General features: G+C 32.6%; 1 protein-coding gene across 3 annotated transcripts in view; it reads right to left on the bottom strand.

Moving 5' to 3' along the window:
- LOC123013161 (homeotic protein spalt-major-like) overlaps positions 1-18204 on the bottom strand; it is a 64351-nt gene extending 46147 nt beyond the window's left edge. For all 3 annotated transcript variants that reach the window (XM_044411537.1, XM_044411538.1, XM_044411539.1), the window contains exon 1: positions 17737-18204. In XM_044411537.1, coding sequence (XP_044267472.1) covers positions 17737-17821 — 85 coding nt within the window. In that variant the 5' untranslated portion in view covers positions 17822-18204. The remainder of the gene's footprint in view (positions 1-17736) is intronic.
- Positions 18205-18965: the final 761 nt, after the last annotated feature.

Below are 18965 nucleotides of genomic sequence, written 5' to 3'. Positions count from 1 at the left end.
AAAAGTTGTAATTAGTTTTACTAAAAAACCTTTAACCAATAAATCTGTTTCTTCTAGATTCCCAAATGATATTTGGGTCTGAATATGAAGCAACTTGCTTGCAACCGTTGAAAAGTGCGTGTTTGGTGGATACTTTTTTGGAGAAGTTATCCATCTGTAAAACGGATATTGTGACAACACCACCGGGTTTAGTGCGTTCAAATCTTGGAGATACAATCTGATTACGTTACCCTACGATCTTCCCCATTAGTTTATTGTGTTGGCCATGTCACCAATTATTGTCCAAAAATCTGTGTTTAATAGAACGTGAATATCCGACAAGGGAAGTGGCAGATTAAAATTTTAATTCATGGCAACTGACAAAAAAATGATTTAAAACTAATAGTAGGTACAGCACAAAACAAAATTTTAGGGTGGGTAATCGGAAAATAGTAAATTTGTAGTAAAAAATGGTTCGAACAGTTATAAATGTAGTTCGAATTAACGATACTATCAAATGCATAATTAAATGTAGCTTTTAGTAGCAAGACATATGTTCTTTTTACCAGCTTCATCGGACACATTAAATTAATTTAACATGGCATTAACTATAATCAATAGCATCCGAAACAAACCCTATTATAAAATATGACATGAAGTGGCTCTAATGTACCATATGCGACACATTAAGCCGAACACGTGACAATAAAAAATATTTTACAGTTCTGTGAACAGGACAACGGATTCACTTATGGTTTGTCATAATATTTATACCATCCTTTAATGTCACAAATAAAATTCGGTCATAAACACTCCGATTTTTATGGTATATTTATTTACCCAACATATTAAAATATAAAGTATTATTGTTGTTTTATAATCACTTTAGCTAATTTATGAGTTGTCAGTATGGTGGCCATATGTTGCTTCTTCGGAATTGTGAAATTCTCATTGCACCAAATATGCGTTAAACCGATTTCAACAAATTACCCATAAAACGATGATTTCTCACTAGACACAAACACAAAGCAACAGACGTATTTAACTCGTCTCAACCACAACACGTGCCAAGGCATTTTATAAAATATGTCGCAATTTTTTTCTCACTATATACAACAAGCCCACATGCGAATATTCTGCGGTTAATTTGTGCCCAAAAATACTTCAACGTTTTTATGACAATTTGTCTACAGGAAATTGTATTCATAATTCCATCCACTGTGTTGACTTAAATCCGAATTAGCTCCAAGATTTTCATAAAATTTATTAGCTGTTTTACCTTATTTGAATTTTAAAGTGCACATTATACTTCCAAATCAACATTTTTCAGTTATGTCGACGTTATTAAAGCTTCTGTTTTAGTCCGTGATAATAACAAAGAAACATTTTTCTTCACGTCGTATTTCTTCTCTTCCGACAGCTTGTAATATTTGTAGAATATTTATTTTTACGTACTCACAATGGACTGCTTTAATTACTGTTATGTCAAATCAATACTCAAAAGGAAACATGTGTTTGACGGAGTTTTGTATACATTCATTTTTCGTTTAAAACTCTCATTTATTCATACCAGACATTTTCACTTCATTTACAAAACACAAAATATAAAATATTTGAACATACCGGACACCAAAAATATATGCATGTATTATAGATCAGTATTCTTTTGAAACTTGGCAAGTTTTCAAAAATTTTCTATCATTATTTAATTTTTTGTAAAATAAATACTTTCGCTACGATAAGAATATTAGCATGTTTAAATCATACAAATCCTAAACGTGGATAATTCCTTCAAGTAATAAACATTGAAAACAATAGAATACCGATAAACTAACATAAATGACAAGATTTATCACTATGAATATCATCTTTCTGAGCAAAAACAATACTAATTTTGCATGTTAAACTGAATATGATGTCAATTTGTAAAAATAAACATACAATACACTGAGGTACATACATAATTTTTCCATTAATAATCAAAAATAACAGTATAATTATTATTTTTCATTAGTACTGTAATTACAAAAATCTTGTACCTACGAGTACTCGTGCACCAAACACAACAAAAGTATAAACTATAAAGTATGTTCCACTGTGGTTATATGATATACTGAGGTGTAAAACAAAAATAATCATTCATATACGAATGTAGAAAATTTTAGTTCTTTTTGTTATGTCTTGTAGCAGTAATAGTTCAACAATTTTTATAGCACATAATTTTTATAAAACTGGAAAAATATTAATGATGTTGGCACAAATGCCAAGTTCATTCAAAAATTTTATCGTCCATTTGCCAATTAAAAATGCAACATACAGTATGTCCCCAGATTGAGTTTACAAGAGGAAAATTTTTTTATCTTTGATTTTATGTTAAAACTGCAACAGAAAAAATGTTTTTCCTTTGCAGTTTTGGCGTAAAATTAAAAATATTTTTTTTCTTCTTGTAAATTTAATCTGGGGATATACTGTATACACACGTCAATAGTTTAAATACAGAATTCTTTTAATTACAAAAATAGTTAATGATTCATTCACAAATGGGGATGCGTAATAGAAACAGAGCAAAATGTTCACAGAGATTATTTATAAAATCTGTAATTCATTTAAACTATAATTAATTTCGTGTTCTTTCCAATGGGGAGAAAAGTCCATCAAATAATATAATTTCTTTTGATTTCGTTAAGAGTTCCCTCCAGTGATTCGATTTTAATTCAATTTCCATTTCGTATAGAATTTCATTCTTTTGTAAATATGCTCAGACGCGTTTCATTGATTTAAAAAATTCGCAATCTCGCGAAGATAAAATGGAATTTATCGGTTGTGTCTCTTAAATTCGGGTACAGCTCAATAAAGTAGGTGTTAAAAACAGCAATATTACGTGACGTTCCTTGTTTAATAGAGATTTTTTTCATAACAGGGAGGTGTTAGGAATATTTCTGTCGTCTCAACAACAGGAAGTTAAACAGCCTCATGTCACGCAAATTTTTCCATGCCATCCACACGCAATTCAAGCAATACCTTGAGTATTTTTTGTCATTATCGCCATATTTCAAATTTATTAACATTAGTGTGGGCTTGTCAAGCAATGCCATATTTTGAGTCTGGTCGCTGATTAATGACCAAACCACACCCGAAAATGCGTTAATTATCGTGAAATTAATAGCTGATCGCATTTATTTATCATAAATGTCACACGTAACGGTATGAAATATTACGGATTTGCCTTGGAAGCGGTCCAAAGCTGCTTAATGGAAATTGTGCATTTTGCAGAGACGCCCAACCAAAATAACAATATGACTAATTAATTAATTTTTAATTATTCGACGCAGTTGTTGGACTAAATTGACACATCATACTGCGACGTGTGTCTTTTATTGCCGATGTGTCATTTAGAACGCTGAAACCTGCCAAGTGTATTTTGGACCCACTACAATGAACCCCAAACCCGTATCGAATAAACGATTAAATTAATAGTTTTTTGTTGTTTCTAATTCAAGTGCCGAATAATAATGGAATTAATGCGTGCTGTTTTTGCCACGAAGCGCAAGCTGACAACCATGGGCGTCGTTATTATTTTTTTTAGAGAGGGGCAACCTCATCGCAGTTTAAAAATACATATTTTATTACAAACACAAAAACATGTTATACAAAATAGGAACATAAAACCATATTTTTTCTAACGGAAATTATAAATGAAACCATAAGACAGGAATCTCTAAAACCATAAATTGGAGTATAAAAGTGTCAAAGTTAAAAAAATATAAAAATTATAAAAGTTAAGCATAAAATAACACAAATCAGTAAATAACATGAACTAGTAAATACTAAGAAAACACTTGGAAATCAGAACAGAAAATAAAAACTCTTTCAAAATACATTCAAAAAAACAATAATCAATAAGAAATAAAAAAATTAAAGAAATAAAAATAAATTTCGTTTTTCTCAACCAAAATCGTCTATGACAACAAAGTTAAAAAATGTTACTAAAAAAAATGTTCAAAAAAAATGTTAGCTATTTATGCAACAAGTTGGATTTTGAATCGTGTTTTATTTTTTTTTTCGAAAAAATGTCTTAGGCTTGACAACAGTGGCAGGTGTCGCTCAAACATCGTGCTAAGCAGGAAAACTTAAAATTTCAACGACCCTGCTTAAACGGCATTTAACCGAAGACCTTCAAGGGCTTTGAAGAGTCCGATGACGATTACCGAAAGGGTGAATGACAGAATACGAGTTAAATACGCACGAAATTCGATCCACTTGGGCTTTATCATTTGAAAATCTGACTACGATGAGATGAGCATTGATGGTTCTAACAACGTGGAACTTATTTGCTTGGGTGCATCCAGGCTGTTCCGCCTTATTGGGTTTATACAAGTTTTGTCAACCTCTTACATCCGATATTTTGCGACAATAATGACGACAATGCGGCCGCAATATCTCGGTACAAAGGACATTGTTGGCGGAGAATAGGATTGTTATGTGAGTATTAAAAAAATATAAATCGTGGTTAAGAAGTTTCGAACTGGTGGTCCCAAAATAACAGGCATCGTATGTCGAAAGCCACCCTCACATGTGGATGCTGTCGCACGGGATTTGGAAATATTACGTTTCGTCTGTATTTGGCTCGTGCTGAAGTAAACTAAAACAAAGATTTAATATTAAGTGCCATATGTGCTCTAGAGTTACACGAAAGTCGACTCGAGGCTAATGGGGTGTAGCCCCATCAAGTCGACAAATTGTGATTAGAAATATTGCAATCATAATCTCGAGAGCCGTTTTCTCAGATTAGATTGTATTAATAAAGTCGAGAGAATGTGTTCAGCGAGGTTTCAAATATTTATGTCTTTTGTTTTACTTCCCACTACTCGATATGCTCATAAAAAGTTTTAAGGAAATGGGATTTCATCGGATATTGATAAAATATATGCGCAGTTTTTAGGGGCCTATTTGGCGGATAAATTTTTGTTTTCTTTACCCCAATTGAAATAGCATTTAATCAATTTGACAGGGCAAGATGATCCAGTAATAAAATAAGCCGGCTGAATGGCCCATAATATGGACAAACGCCCCTATAAATAAACAACGAGGCAAGCAAGCCTACTTTTTACCTGGATCGAAAGAAATTAAATTAGTATTCTATAGCTCCATTCAGTATACTAATTCCTGAAAGCGACCACCAAAGTCAGTATAAATTCCGGTCGAGTAAGTCCATTAAGTTAAAGTGTACCAGTTTTAATTCGGTGGCTAACTGGCAGTGACACCGTCGAGACGCCCTCGGGTGGCAGCGTCGAGACGCTTAGGTGGCGAACCAATGTTAACTTTGTAAATATGAAATTCAAAACGCCTCTGGCACCCTGCCAACATGCTAATATATCCCTGCGCCTTCTGCAAATACTGGATATTGGTGGGAATATAATATAACTGTTGTAGTCGGAGGATATTGCCGTCGGTTGACATAAAGGAGTGTGCCGTTACTGAAGGGACTGTCGTTTCGCGGGATGCAAATCTCATCATGGATGTGGCTGTATGACCGCCGAGTTTTACATGTTTCGAGTGTCACTGCTCCCGAGGGATCCACAACAAACATATCCAATGAGATTCGACATCGGAATATAAATAAAACGTAAAATTTTAAACAAAATCTTCCAACAAATATTGAACTGATTCACATTTTTGTAATAATGAACTAACAAGGACATTAATCAGATAAATAAAATCCTCCCAAATGCCCACTATTGATAAATTGTTGATTTTCATCCAAGTGATTAAAATGAAAGATGAAAACGCGCACTAAGAACAATCTATTATATCAATAGAGTATTTATTTACCTCACCAAGCTTTGTTAACTCCAACGGCTCATCTTACAATATTAAGTTATCTATAATCAATCACATCTAAATCATTATCTCATATACGCCTACTCGAATCTCAAATTATTAATGAAATGATACTAAAAAACAGGAAAAAATTAGAAATACGTCACACAATAATACGTCTTACACAAACTTTAATGATACAGAAAATTATTAAATAACGAAAGGTCAACTTGTTTGTGACACATTATTACATAATTAATAAAGTCTAGTTATAGATTATTAATTTTATATCAAAATCAAATTAAAGTTACAAATCAACAAATAACAAAAAAATAAATTAGCATGTATACCTAAGTAAGTAAATTTTACAAACTGTTTTCTGAACAAACAAGAACCAGACAAAGCTATTTTTTGCCTTATTACAATTTTTGTTTGTTATTTCTAAACAAAGACCATTTGGTAATTCTAAATCAGTTTTTATGGTTGTTGGAAATTAAAAACTACTTCTTCTGTAAAGTGGGGTGAAATTTTATCATAATGCAGATCAAGAATTTTTCAAAACCTAACAATAATTTAGGAAATATTATTATTTATTAATTCGTCTAGACTGATTAAATTAATTTTAAAAAAGCCAATTAAAATAAATGAACTATTTGAATAAAAAGTTGTACCTAAATAATTAATTATGCGTAGCGTTTATAGAATTTTTTTTCAAAATATACAAAAACTTTGGATGCCATATCAACATCCAGTCCTAGATAACACACTAATAAATTTATGCATATTAAGCATTTTCGTGGAAATTTAGTTTCATTTAGAAGCATTCTAAAAAATTATCTCACCTTGCATACTTATTTTTAATTACAAATTATTAATTTTTTGAAATAGGATTTAAACGGTTTTTCAGGAAAATCAAAAAACTACCTATCAATTAAACTAAATTTACAAAGAAAGTAAACCATAGTTTTGAAGTCAAGTTGGCAAAATTTAGACATGATAAGACAATGAAGGAGGGTATGAAACATGTCAAATTTTAATAATTTGAAACTAAAAACATGTGAAACATAGAAAAGGCCAAATAATACCAATAATTGACTCTCCCAACGAAAACTATAGTAACTCAAAATTTACAGTTTTGAGAAAAATTGCATCGAATTTTTGATTGCTAGTAAAAAATCAAGGAATTGTTTAATATTATTGAAAATTGCTGAAGGTCAAGTTTTCGTAATAATATTGTTTATTCAAAGAAAATTTTTCTTATTATTTTTGTATTTTGGGCCCTACATAAGCCATCGAAACTCAAAACCAATTTTTATGAGTTGTAACAAGTAATTTAAAAATAAATGTTGAACTTTTAAAATTAAGTTCAAATTTAATTATTGAAATTCAAAAAGCAGTTTTTAAAAAACTTGTAAAGTTGTTGGAAAATGAAAAATTAAAAATATGTAGTTCATTAAATTGCGAGACGGAAAATCTGTAGTGACGCTAGATTCCGAATTTTGGGGTTTTTCTTACATCAAGTTCATATCAAACAATTCATCAACATTATTAATGGTGAATCTTGCCTGACTGCAGGTCTAAACTGTCAAGAGAGTAAAAAGGTTGTAGTAATTATTTGTCAGAAAATTGTGTCTTGAATAAATTTTTTGCCAAATAGTTTCTTCTTTTTTTGCCGGGTCAAGTAATAGAATTTTATTAAAAAAACATTAAACTTTTCAACTTTCTTTTCTTATAGATATACATAAAACACTGAGTTTCCCATAACTTATTCAGTATTCTTTATCGAAAATTCCTTATTGTGGTTAGATCAATATTGTTGTAGATATTTTCTGTCCATATTTTTTTCAGTTTGGCAAACTTAATATTAGGGTCAAGAGCAGGCTACACAGCAATGAAAAGCTACATTTGTAAACTTATTTACAAAAAACAAAAAATAATAAGAAACTGAGGTGTCTTTTGAGCTGTTTTGAAAAAAAAAACGTTTAAAAACATTTCTTAAAAATTAGTAGACGCATTTGCATTTACAAACCATTAATCATTAATAAATTTTTCCACAAGTTATAATTAATCCATTTTAAGAAATCAATAAATTTAGAAAGCTAACTTGTAACTTCCAAATTATGATAAATGGGAGTGGTGTATTTTTTGTCAATGACAGCAAACATATTAAACAGTTTTGGGGGCCCGTCATTTGACAAGATCCGTCTGCAGCTAATAACCCCACGGTATTCCACATTGAGTAGGCACGCCATAAATATTAAAAATAATTTTCCGTGAGACTGATGACGCTGGCAAGAGTTATGTGACATTGTGACGCGCTTATAAATCGTCATGTGGAAAAGTGCTCTCTTTAAATAAGTGCGTAGCGACTTGTAAATTGGTCCTTTCGGAGTTAATGAGGCTCGAATGATGGATAAAACGTATATTAATTAATAAAGGGCTGACAAAACGTCGCCAACTTCCAACAAATGAGCGCGCCTCGCACTTATGACAACTAGCATCAGTAATTAGGCCGTCTGGCGCTTTATGACACTAATAGCCTCAAACACACATACTCCACGCAGGTGGGCCCCCATATACCAGCAATCCTGACTGGAATACTAAGCGTTCAGACATGTGGAGTTTTTTCAGAGACAAGTCCGGACCTGGCACCCCTATTCGAGGCCTTTGGCCCGTGAAATCGGACATATAGGGCAGGGGACCCGGTATTAGACGCTTGTCATATTGTTTACACTATCTTCGTATTGTGATACTGCCGGCCCGATGGAGATGTCATGCTACCCTCTGAATAAAAAATCATTCAAAAATCACATTCACGAGGGGCGCAAAAGGGATTTAGCACACAGACTGCTGTTTTACCTACCAGTATTTTTACGAAATTTTTATTTTTTTTTTATACTCTTAATTAAAAAACTGCAACAAAACAAGTTTTTTCTCCTGGTAACTCTAGTGAAGTGTTATAGGTGTCTTGTATCGTTTACAATAATTTAGTGTATTGGCCATAATTCATTAATCACTGAGATAGGACCATTTGTAAGATGTGTTTCTGTCAGTTGAACGGTAATTAGTCATCTCGGCACCTCTGTCAGGCATACCACACATTAAAAAGCTAAAACCATCATTCCAATATTCATCGCAGTATATAAAAAGAGCTTTCAGCGATATAACAGATCCATATCTCCATATATTTGATGTTACTTTAAAATTGTTATAACACAAAAGACCAGCTGCATGAATGAGATACTATCATGACTATCTTGTCTCTACTCGCATATGTCACCAGCTTTGTGAATCTCAGAGATGTGCGCGTGGTAAAACTGGAATCCCCCATGATTAGTTCCCATACAGGCAAACTATAATTCCTTTTAGCATAATTGAAATTTCGGTAAATGTAAACTAGAATTTTTGTCGTTTATTCTATGACGGATTCGAGGCTCTATCATATATTGTCAACATATTGGACCATAATAAAGAATAAATCCGGGGTGACCTATTGTACAGAGGATTAAATTTTTTTCTATAATACCAAATTAGGCCATCCTGCTGTGAAGAAATCCATAACGGTTATTTAGGCAGATTATGGAAAAGTGCTTTAATCAGTTTTGAACCAATCATTTTTTGACAAAACTAAATTTAAATCTGAGATGGAAAGACATGTCTTGGATCCAAATTTATCTGGTGTTTAAATCTAGACTAAAAATAGTACGAGTTTGTTCTTTAATAGTCCCGAATTGAAATTGGCTGGAAACGCGTTCAAGTGTCCGCTTTTGACGAGCCTCCGTCCAATTAAATCGTGTTGTGTTGGTTTTTTCGATGTAGCACGAAATTAAGAAAGATTGACTCCGATTAATAATTTAATTTGAAAACGTCGATTAAGCGACGATAACAGGTTGGGTGAGAAATTCCTCAATCATGATATGGCGGATTTGGTATAGTTGCTTACAAATTTTATCTTCAGTGGAAGTGACAGCAACAGAACAGCTTTTTGCTAATGGTGAGTCTTGTGCCAGGAATATTAGCGGTGAACAACTTGCTACTTGATTAGAATTACGTTGATATCGGAGATTTATGTCGATTTCGTTGTGTCATTAAATCTAAATAGTCGACGTAAGTTTATTAATTGAAAATTATTGCCTCATTTCACGCTAGTTGGAAAAGTTAAACGCGGCATAGGTAGGCTTAATATAATTTATTATTTTGGCCTTTGATACCTACATTTCTATTAAAAATTTTACTCAAACATTATGTTAATTATTTACCATAAATAATACCTCATTATCGAATATATAAAACAGTAGTTTTATGGATATATTTAATTGACCATTAAATGAAGTGCCGAAATATTGATGACGATTTTTTCATTATTTACGGACTATGTTCTAGTCCATTTTTATTACCTTCTTCACAATTAAAGCTTGCACAACAGATACAAATTATACAGCAGTCGATTTTACTACTTTTAAGTCTACATCAAACTTATCTAACAAATACTGTAGGAGGCATTTATTTGAAGAATGAGAATCAAAATATGTTGTGTCCACCTAAACAAACACAAGTAGATAAATTAAATACAAATCAACTATAAAATTCAAAAAATTAAGCTTGACAGCGGTCGTAATTTATTGGAAATTAAAAATCAGGATCAAAGCAAAAAAAGTTTTGGGACATATGACGATAAACACAACAAATTTGTTTCTTTGTATCCTCGAGTTTATTACTCATTAATTACAACACTAGAAATAATAACAATAACAATTTGTTGATTTTTTATATTAGCGTCTAGGAAATATTAGTTTGTAAACATAAACAATATATGTTTTGTTTTTTCCATCACTCGATTTACTTTAGTTGTTTTTGGAAGGGAATTTTATTTAAATAGTTGGTTAATTAATCTCAATCACTCGTAACGCGAACTGTAATTTGTTAAACTTTTGTTAAATTACCGCCAACACCTTCCATTTACAATTATATTTTTGTACTTTTTTGACCTATATTTATTTTCTTATTAGTTGATTTAAAAAATGAGATCAGAAGTATAGTTACATAAATCAATTACTGAATTTGCAATTCAAAAACACTGTCTGGAGATAAAAAAAAACGTTTACCGCCCACGTTGTAGCGCGGGGTGCCTTTTGACAAATGGGAAGTTCTTGGAAGGAAAAACATAATTTGGTGACATATTTTGTGAAATGAGAGTGCTTTCGACTTTCCGGTTGTACTTTATCTTACCCTAAAATACGTCATAACTGTGTTTTTAAAGTGGGATTGTTGAAGAAATTCAATGAATACATGGTAAAGACAACTAAATGCAATGATAATGATATTTTCCATAATTTACGAATTTCTATTCACCTCATTTTGTTATTACTGGCATGTTTGTGATAGTGATCATGAAAATATTATAAAACCACAAAGTGTAAATAATATTTCCTATTTTATTTAATCATGCGACATTAACATTAAATATAATTTTTAATGTAGTATCGTTAGTGAGATAAGAGCTTGAGTAAAGACTGCCGTAGAATTAAATTGCTGGATAATGCAATTTTACGTGAATACTTGAGTGCCTACGTATTCCTAGAATGTTGACCATACATTATTTATATATGACGGATTTTAATAAATTCAAGTGTTAATGCTACCTGAATGTAAATTGGTTTTTTTCGTTGAAAAATGCTTTTAATTTTCAATAAAATAATTATTAAAAGGATAAGTTTGCCTTGAGTGTTTGTTTACAAAAGCGATTTGTATACACGACTGTTTCAGTTTAGACAGGTTGTCTCTTGAGACTGGGGGGTTTCACTTCGATTTCTGTCAATAAAAGTAAATAAAATATTGCCGCTGAATGTACTTAAAGGCAATTATAGCATATAATTTATCTGCTGTCAGTTTCATTTGCTTAATATTCTGTTTTATGTACATAATTGAACTCTTGCTTTTACTTATTTGTTTCATCGAACAATCGATCAGTTTTGGCATCCCCCGATTCAATTGCGTAACTTTGTGTTAGAACACTGACGACGTAATTAATTTTTAATTAGGAGATTCGAGTAATTTCTCTTTTAATTTGTGACAAATGCATTATATCGCAATAATGGTGCAAGTAACCGCGCTTTTTCATAATTATTTCTAGTTATAACATAGAACCATAAATCCTTTATTTAATGCGAATTATTGGTTATGGTTAAGTGAGCTACAAATTTATTATAGTATTTGAGAACAGCCGATCAAGCATGATTTCCTTTTGCTCATTTACAAACTGTACATTTTTGTCCTGCTCAGAATGAATATTTTGGGCATAAATTCGTTATGCTGTCGTTAAAATGACAACTCGGGACAATATTTATGCGTTTGACAATTATTTTGCGGAGCGTGTAATTTTTTGGTAAACGACCTTAAAAGGCAGGTGGGCTGGGGATAATTTACGACTCTCCCCAAAGAATGTCTAATCGTGGAAAAAACGATTTTTATTAAATCGCAAGTGGCGTTACTGGATGACTGACAACCCTCCAAAACATTAAAATTCGCAAAATTCAATTGGAGTGTTGATAAATGAAACGTAAAAATTTCCCGGGGTCCTCGTGATTATTAGCAGCGATCCTGAGTAAATACCAGTCGGAAAAATCAAATTTCAAAGCACCCTCCCGATTAATTGCGTCGGGGCTTATTATTACATGTGTTAGTATGACCAACGGCACGATCAAAGATCGCTCGACCCAGTTATACCCCTTTTCACCCCGGTATTTCTTACGCTTGGCCGGGCATAACAGACACCCCACCTAATGAGATTATCATACTGAAAGGGTTGCACCGTTTACAAAATGGCGCCGCCTTTATTAATATGGCGATCATTTACAAAGACCGGATATATGGATGCTATTACATACTTTTGTTTTCTAACCTGTATACCCGCTAACATAAAGAGATTATCAAACTCGACCGACGGTATTTATCTAATAAAAATGACAGATTTACGGCCGTCCATTAACGATGCCGGTAATAACGAACAGGTTTTGTTTTGCGCCCACTTGTGCCCATTCCAGTTTAGTGGATACCTTATAGGAGACGCGCCCGACACCATCGCTATAGCTATGACAATCGACCAGAAGCCAAAGCCTTGGAAAAATCATTATCAACACATTCACAAATATTTTACAAATAATTATGAGTGTTTGTAAACAAATAGTAAAAATAAACAAAGAAACTTCTCTAGTTTTTTCACATAATGTGTATCAAAAATGTATCGTTAAAAAAATTGAAACAGGAATAGTTTCTAGATCAAACTCTTAATTTACAACAAAATAAACACAAAGGGCCTTGCTGAAAAATTGTTTTTTCAATAAAAAAACAAAAAATCGAGCCCAAAAATGTTTTCTCCTGATAACAACAATTTTGTAAAAAAGATTAAACTGAGAAAATCTAAAAAATTTCATCCGAAATACTTAAATTTTGTTTTGTTTTTCTATTATTTTTTTTACCTAATTTCCAAGTTTGAATTTATTGAGATTCGTTGGATATGATAAGTAATTTAATTAAGTACATATAAAAATTAAAAATTACAAATAAAAAAAATTGAAGAAAATTATATTTTTGAATTAGTTTGGTTGCAAGGTAAACTGTGTTGAATGTTACCTTTTAATTCCAATGTGTTAAAATAAATAAAATATTAAATTTGACCCCTGCGATTGCAATAAATTAAAGTAGAACTCCAATACAAATGGAAGAAAATAATTTAAAAATCTTTTAGATGATGGAATGCCTAAGTATGTATTTTTAACTACAATCAGTCACAAAATCGACCAGAAGCCAAAGCCTTGGAAAAATCATTATCAACACATTCACAATATTTTACAAATAATTATGACACTGTTTGCAAAGAAATAGTAAAAATAAACAAAAAAACTTCTCCAGTTTTTTTCACATAATGTGTATGAAAAACGTATCGTTAAAAAATTTGAAGCAGGAATAGTTTCTTGATCAAACTCTTAGTTTACAACAAAATAAACACAAAGCTAGAGGCCTTGCTAAAAAAATGTGTTTTTAAAAAAAAAAAACATAAAATCGACCCCAAAAATGTTTTCTCCTGATAACAATTTTGTAAAAAAAATTAAACTGAGAAAATCTAAAAAAATTCATCTGAAATACATAAATTTTGTTTTGTTTTTCTATTATTTTTTTTACCTAATTTCCAAGTTTGAATTTATTGAGATTCGCTGAAAATGATAAGTAATTTTATTACATATAAAAATTAAAAATAAAAAAAATTAATAAAATCATATTTTTTTATTAGTTTGGTTGCAAGGTTGTTTTTAAACTGTGTTCTATGTTACTATGTTACCTTTTAATTCAAATGTGTTAAAATAAATAAAATATTGAATTTGACCATTGCGATTGAAATAAATTAAATTAGAAGTCCAATACAAATGGAAGAAAAAAATTGAAAATGTTTTAGATGATGGAATGTATAGGTATGTATTTTTAACTACAATCAGTCACAAAATTCCTCATGCAAACAGTAATTTCGGTAATTTTGTAAAATATATATTTTTTTTAATATTTTTCATTATTTCATCATATTGTTAGTAGGTTTTTTGTTGTAATTGTTTTAACAATAAAGATTTAGATTAAAAATTAAAATTATGACGTATTAGTATTTTCAGTTTTAAATGTCTTAGTAAAAAATTTTGCATTGTATAAACACTTTTGTGTTTTTAACTGTTTGTATCAAATTTCAATACAACAACATGATAAATCTTTTTATAAAAATATTTAGATGTAGCTTTGTCCTTTTTTTAGTCATCCTGTAGAATATAGACCTGATTTTTAGTACGATTAAAATTAAATTTTTGTTAGATAACGTTAATCTGATTGGTTTAAATTTATCTTTCGGAAACCCGGCCTTAATGCTGTAAATATTAAATTAGAACTATAAACGTAATGGATACTTTGTTGTCTTTGGTTTTTTAAATAATTGGATGTACAACGTGATAATCACAAGGGAGTGTCTGATTATCTCTTTTCGAAAAAATAATGATTTTGCCTTTTCCTTTCTTAATAAAATACCTCTTAAACGAGTAAGTACTGATTTGTCCTTAGAAAAGACTAAAGTCTCATTATAACATTATTGAAAAATAAATAAAATCAATAAAAATAAAACCAGATTTTTTTAACTGTCCAATCTGTAACGGTTTTATCTGCAAAAATTAAGTAAGTATTTTAGGTAAAATTAAAAAAAAATGTTGATGCAAATATTCAGTTTTGTTCAATGCGTTTTTTCCTGTTCAACCTGTTGAACATGAAAGGCTTGCGATATTGGGTAGTTTTTCGGCGTCGCGCCTAATTCATAAAATGCCAATATTTTCCTTTTTTGCAAAGAAGTAAATTAAACACCGCAGAACTGTGCTTGTGGTAAAAACGCTTTAAACAAACTGTTGGGAAATTTTATGACAAATCAGTTTGCTGGTCTAGTCTTTGTTATGACGGTAACATCTCAAGCAAAATTTAGTTAGTAAGTGATTCGTGAACAAATTAGCCGAAACAAGAAATCGTCCGATGCGAAGTAGTTACGTAACAAATCGATTAGTTCTGTTGGCTTCGGAGGCAAAAAGCGTCCGTTCCAGGCCGTAGTCCGGCAAAATGTAACAGTTACATCCCAAAGCGCGATGCAAATGAAATATCATCGATCACATCGCGGACCACCGAGACCTTGGAGCACAAGAAACACCCCAAACAAACCGTCGATCATAAAAAGTGTAGACGGAGAGATCAAACCTGCCGCACACAATTATGAACGTTAATATAACCAGAAATTGACAACAAATTATGGTCCTTTGTGTCGGCCGATCGTCCATCATCAATTAAGCAGGAAAGCGAGTTTTTCAAGACTGGTAGCATAAGCAGTTATGATTTGATGTACGCTACACGGTTAGCTGTCGAGGAGGCATTCTCACGGACTTTTTACCTGACAGTTTGGCATCTTCCAGATGACAAACGCAATTAGCACTTGGAAGCGGTGATTTTTGGGCCGTGGAGTTTTCAGCTGGGGCTCATTCGACTCTGAAGCGGTTCGTTTGAACTCACAGCGCGCTTGAAGCGCTTGAAGTATTTCAATTTTCCAAATACTTCGCAGTCCGCGACACAAATAAACTCACTCAAATTGCCATAATAAGAACAAATTACGCACAATTTATAGGGCAATAATATTTATAATTCGCTCGAGAAAAACGCGCGGTAATTGTACTTTCGATGATATGGGCTTGCTTAAAGAAGCCGTCGGAAATATTATGGCTCATAAGGTAAAATTATTGAAACCGTCTTGGGTCGTTAAAACGCGCTTTGTTGATATTCTCAACGAAAAAAATAAACACTTGACACACCAACTCGCCACTACTACTTTTTACATTTTTCTAAATAAATAAAAACTGGCTGTCGGTGACCGCTTAAATAACACTATTTTTCTAACGACCATAAAAATTTAACCAATTTTATTAAACACCTGGACAAATTTCGCGGAATTCCCAATATAGTGTTGAACTTGCCACAATTCTTCATTTCTCTGAATTTCATCCAAAGCTTTTCGGCATAATCATAATTAAAAAAAATCAACAAAGAAATTGGATCTTTTGTATCAGTTCACAGCTTTCTACAGTGATTAAAAGCGACCGCCTGTGCAACAATACTAAAGGCCCTGAACAAAATACAAAATTGCATGTTCTTCCTTTATAAAAGCCAACAGCCATAAATTATTTCATTGCACTATTTCCTTGTCTGTTATTTCATAGAATTTGCAGGTTTTAGTCACGCCGTTTTGAAGGCTATTATTGAAAAGAGTTGCTTCTGAGATGAATGATAGTTGTCATTTAATTGTAAGAGTAAGGACGTCCTAGAACTCACTATAATTTACTGTTCCATTTAAACTACCCCAAAACGTGTGATTATCTCGTTATATTTACCGGGTTAATGGATGATTAAATATCTATGTTGTAATAAAAAGCAAATTTGTCGACCGCATGAAACTATAATTTACATAATTAAATACAAAGATTTTTGCATGTAGGTATTTAATCGGCATTACAAAGTCATGTTGATATTAATTAATGCACATTCTATTCAAAACTCCGTCACACAAGTACACAGTCTTCACAAACTGTTAATCCGAAAAAAATTGTTCTTTTAGTCTAAAATTTGCCATTGATACGAAAAAAACGACAAAATGTGTTACTTTTTATAAATTCGAGTTTATTTTTATTTTTATTAAGTAGTTGTAAATACTACAATAAGTGTAAACCTGTTACAATTAAATAGTCAGAGACAAACAAAAACCACAATAAAGAATATAAATGAGAAATGATAGGTCTTCAAAACTCTCTTGGTGGACTCCAGTAGGTGTTACTGATTTGGTTGATAAAAGATAAACATTCTTCTAATTCTAAATTCTGTGTGCAACTACCAAAAATGCATGATTTGTTCCAAAAGCACCATTTGTTAATAAATCTATGATAATAATTTTAGACCTTAGATCTCATGAAAAAAATTTGAATTCGAAACAAAGGGAATAAAACTTTACTACTTTGCTTGTTCAAAATATTTTTTCTACTAAATTTGTAGACTTTTAGTTGTTTGGCATTAAAATGTGGATTAATGAAAAACTATCTCAATAAAATCTTTATTTGAAAGAGGACGTTTCATTTTGTGCAAGATTTAGTGAAATTTTGAGGACGTGTTCGAAGGCATTTAGGAGCGGTCCAGGTGGTTGTCTCGGTCTGTGAAGTCGTTGAATGTTATCGCGAATCAATGGAATGAGCGTATTACATTACATCTGGTTTTCGATAAATGCCGCTTTAATCGTGTATATAACTCGCGTTTATCGTCAAGAGCCGTCGGTCACGACGAAGAGGAGAGAGCTCCAGGTGAAGTAAGTCTCCGCTCCGGACTTACCGAGGCCCGCAGCGGCGGGGAAGGCGGCGGGAGCGTCGTCGTCCTCGAGGAGGCGGCTGGGCCTCGCTTGCTTCCTGCGAGACATCACAAAATCACAGTTCACTGAATCGTCACCAGTTTACCACCTAACTACAAGAAGCACTCATGTCGGAATATGAAGTTATGATGTGGCCGTGATTGGTGCAGGTGCCGTACGAACTCGTCGGCGCCGCGATGCTGTCTGCTTCAGCGCCGCGTCGTGGTGGGGGCTTAGATAAGGGCGGCGCGTCGAACTCACCCTCGGAAAGGGTCGGTTCTTGTCGACGGCCACGCGCAGTCTTCCGCGGTCCTCGAACAGGACGACACAGCACTACGACATTCCTGAAGGAGCACGAGGAGACGGCGTCGCTGCCCTCTGGATGCGTCGCGGCGGTTCTTCTGACAGTTTAACGCCTGCGGTGCGGACTGACAGGACAAGCAGCCGACTCGACGAGCGGCATTTGACTAAGTGACTATCTCGGCCTGCCCCACGAGGACCCGCCCACCGGACTTACCTGGGGAGTGGGGCAGGACTACTCATTCAACGCACCGCCAAGTCCAACACCGATTCATAAATCACTGATGATATTGCCCGAGTATCTTAATGATATTCTGGCGCGGATTAATGTCCGCTGGACAACTCTACTCTCATAAACCGACGAAATCCCCAAAAATGATACGATACTCGATACCCACATCACCATACGATCGTCTTTAAAATAAAAACTTGATTCTCGCACACTTCATAGTGATAAGATAAAAGATCAAACATTTTTGGTATAAAGTACTAATATTATGAGTAGGTATTAGAAAAAAAAACTTTCTTTTCAATAAAAATGATTCCATCTATCCTTGATCCAAATAGGGTCTTCTAAATTACCTACATCTGATAAAGTTTCAAAAGAACACTATATTCTTGTTTGGGAAAAAAATATAGGCTAAGTTGTACATTTGCTAAGTAAAAATACTAAACGCTAGATGAAAATAATTAAGTTATGTAGTTACCTCAAATTGGGGTTATTTCGTTAGGTAATCGATATTTCAAAAATAAAATTTTCTCCCAATGTCAAATTGTTTTATTATCGGGTACCGGTTTCGGCCAATTTGGCCTTCATCAGCCCTACGTCATGAATACTTCACATTAAAAAAACATTAAACATCAAAATACATATAAAATTAAAAACATTTAAAAACTCCCTTATTTGTCTACT

This window comes from Tribolium madens, unplaced genomic scaffold (assembly GCF_015345945.1).
Source record: "Tribolium madens isolate multiple individuals breed KSU strain unplaced genomic scaffold, Tmad_KSU_1.1 Scaffold_96;HRSCAF=242;Tcas5.2_LG5, whole genome shotgun sequence".
NCBI classification, from domain to species: Eukaryota; Metazoa; Arthropoda; class Insecta; order Coleoptera; family Tenebrionidae; genus Tribolium; species Tribolium madens.
This window is presented reverse-complemented; position numbering and strand designations above follow the sequence as displayed.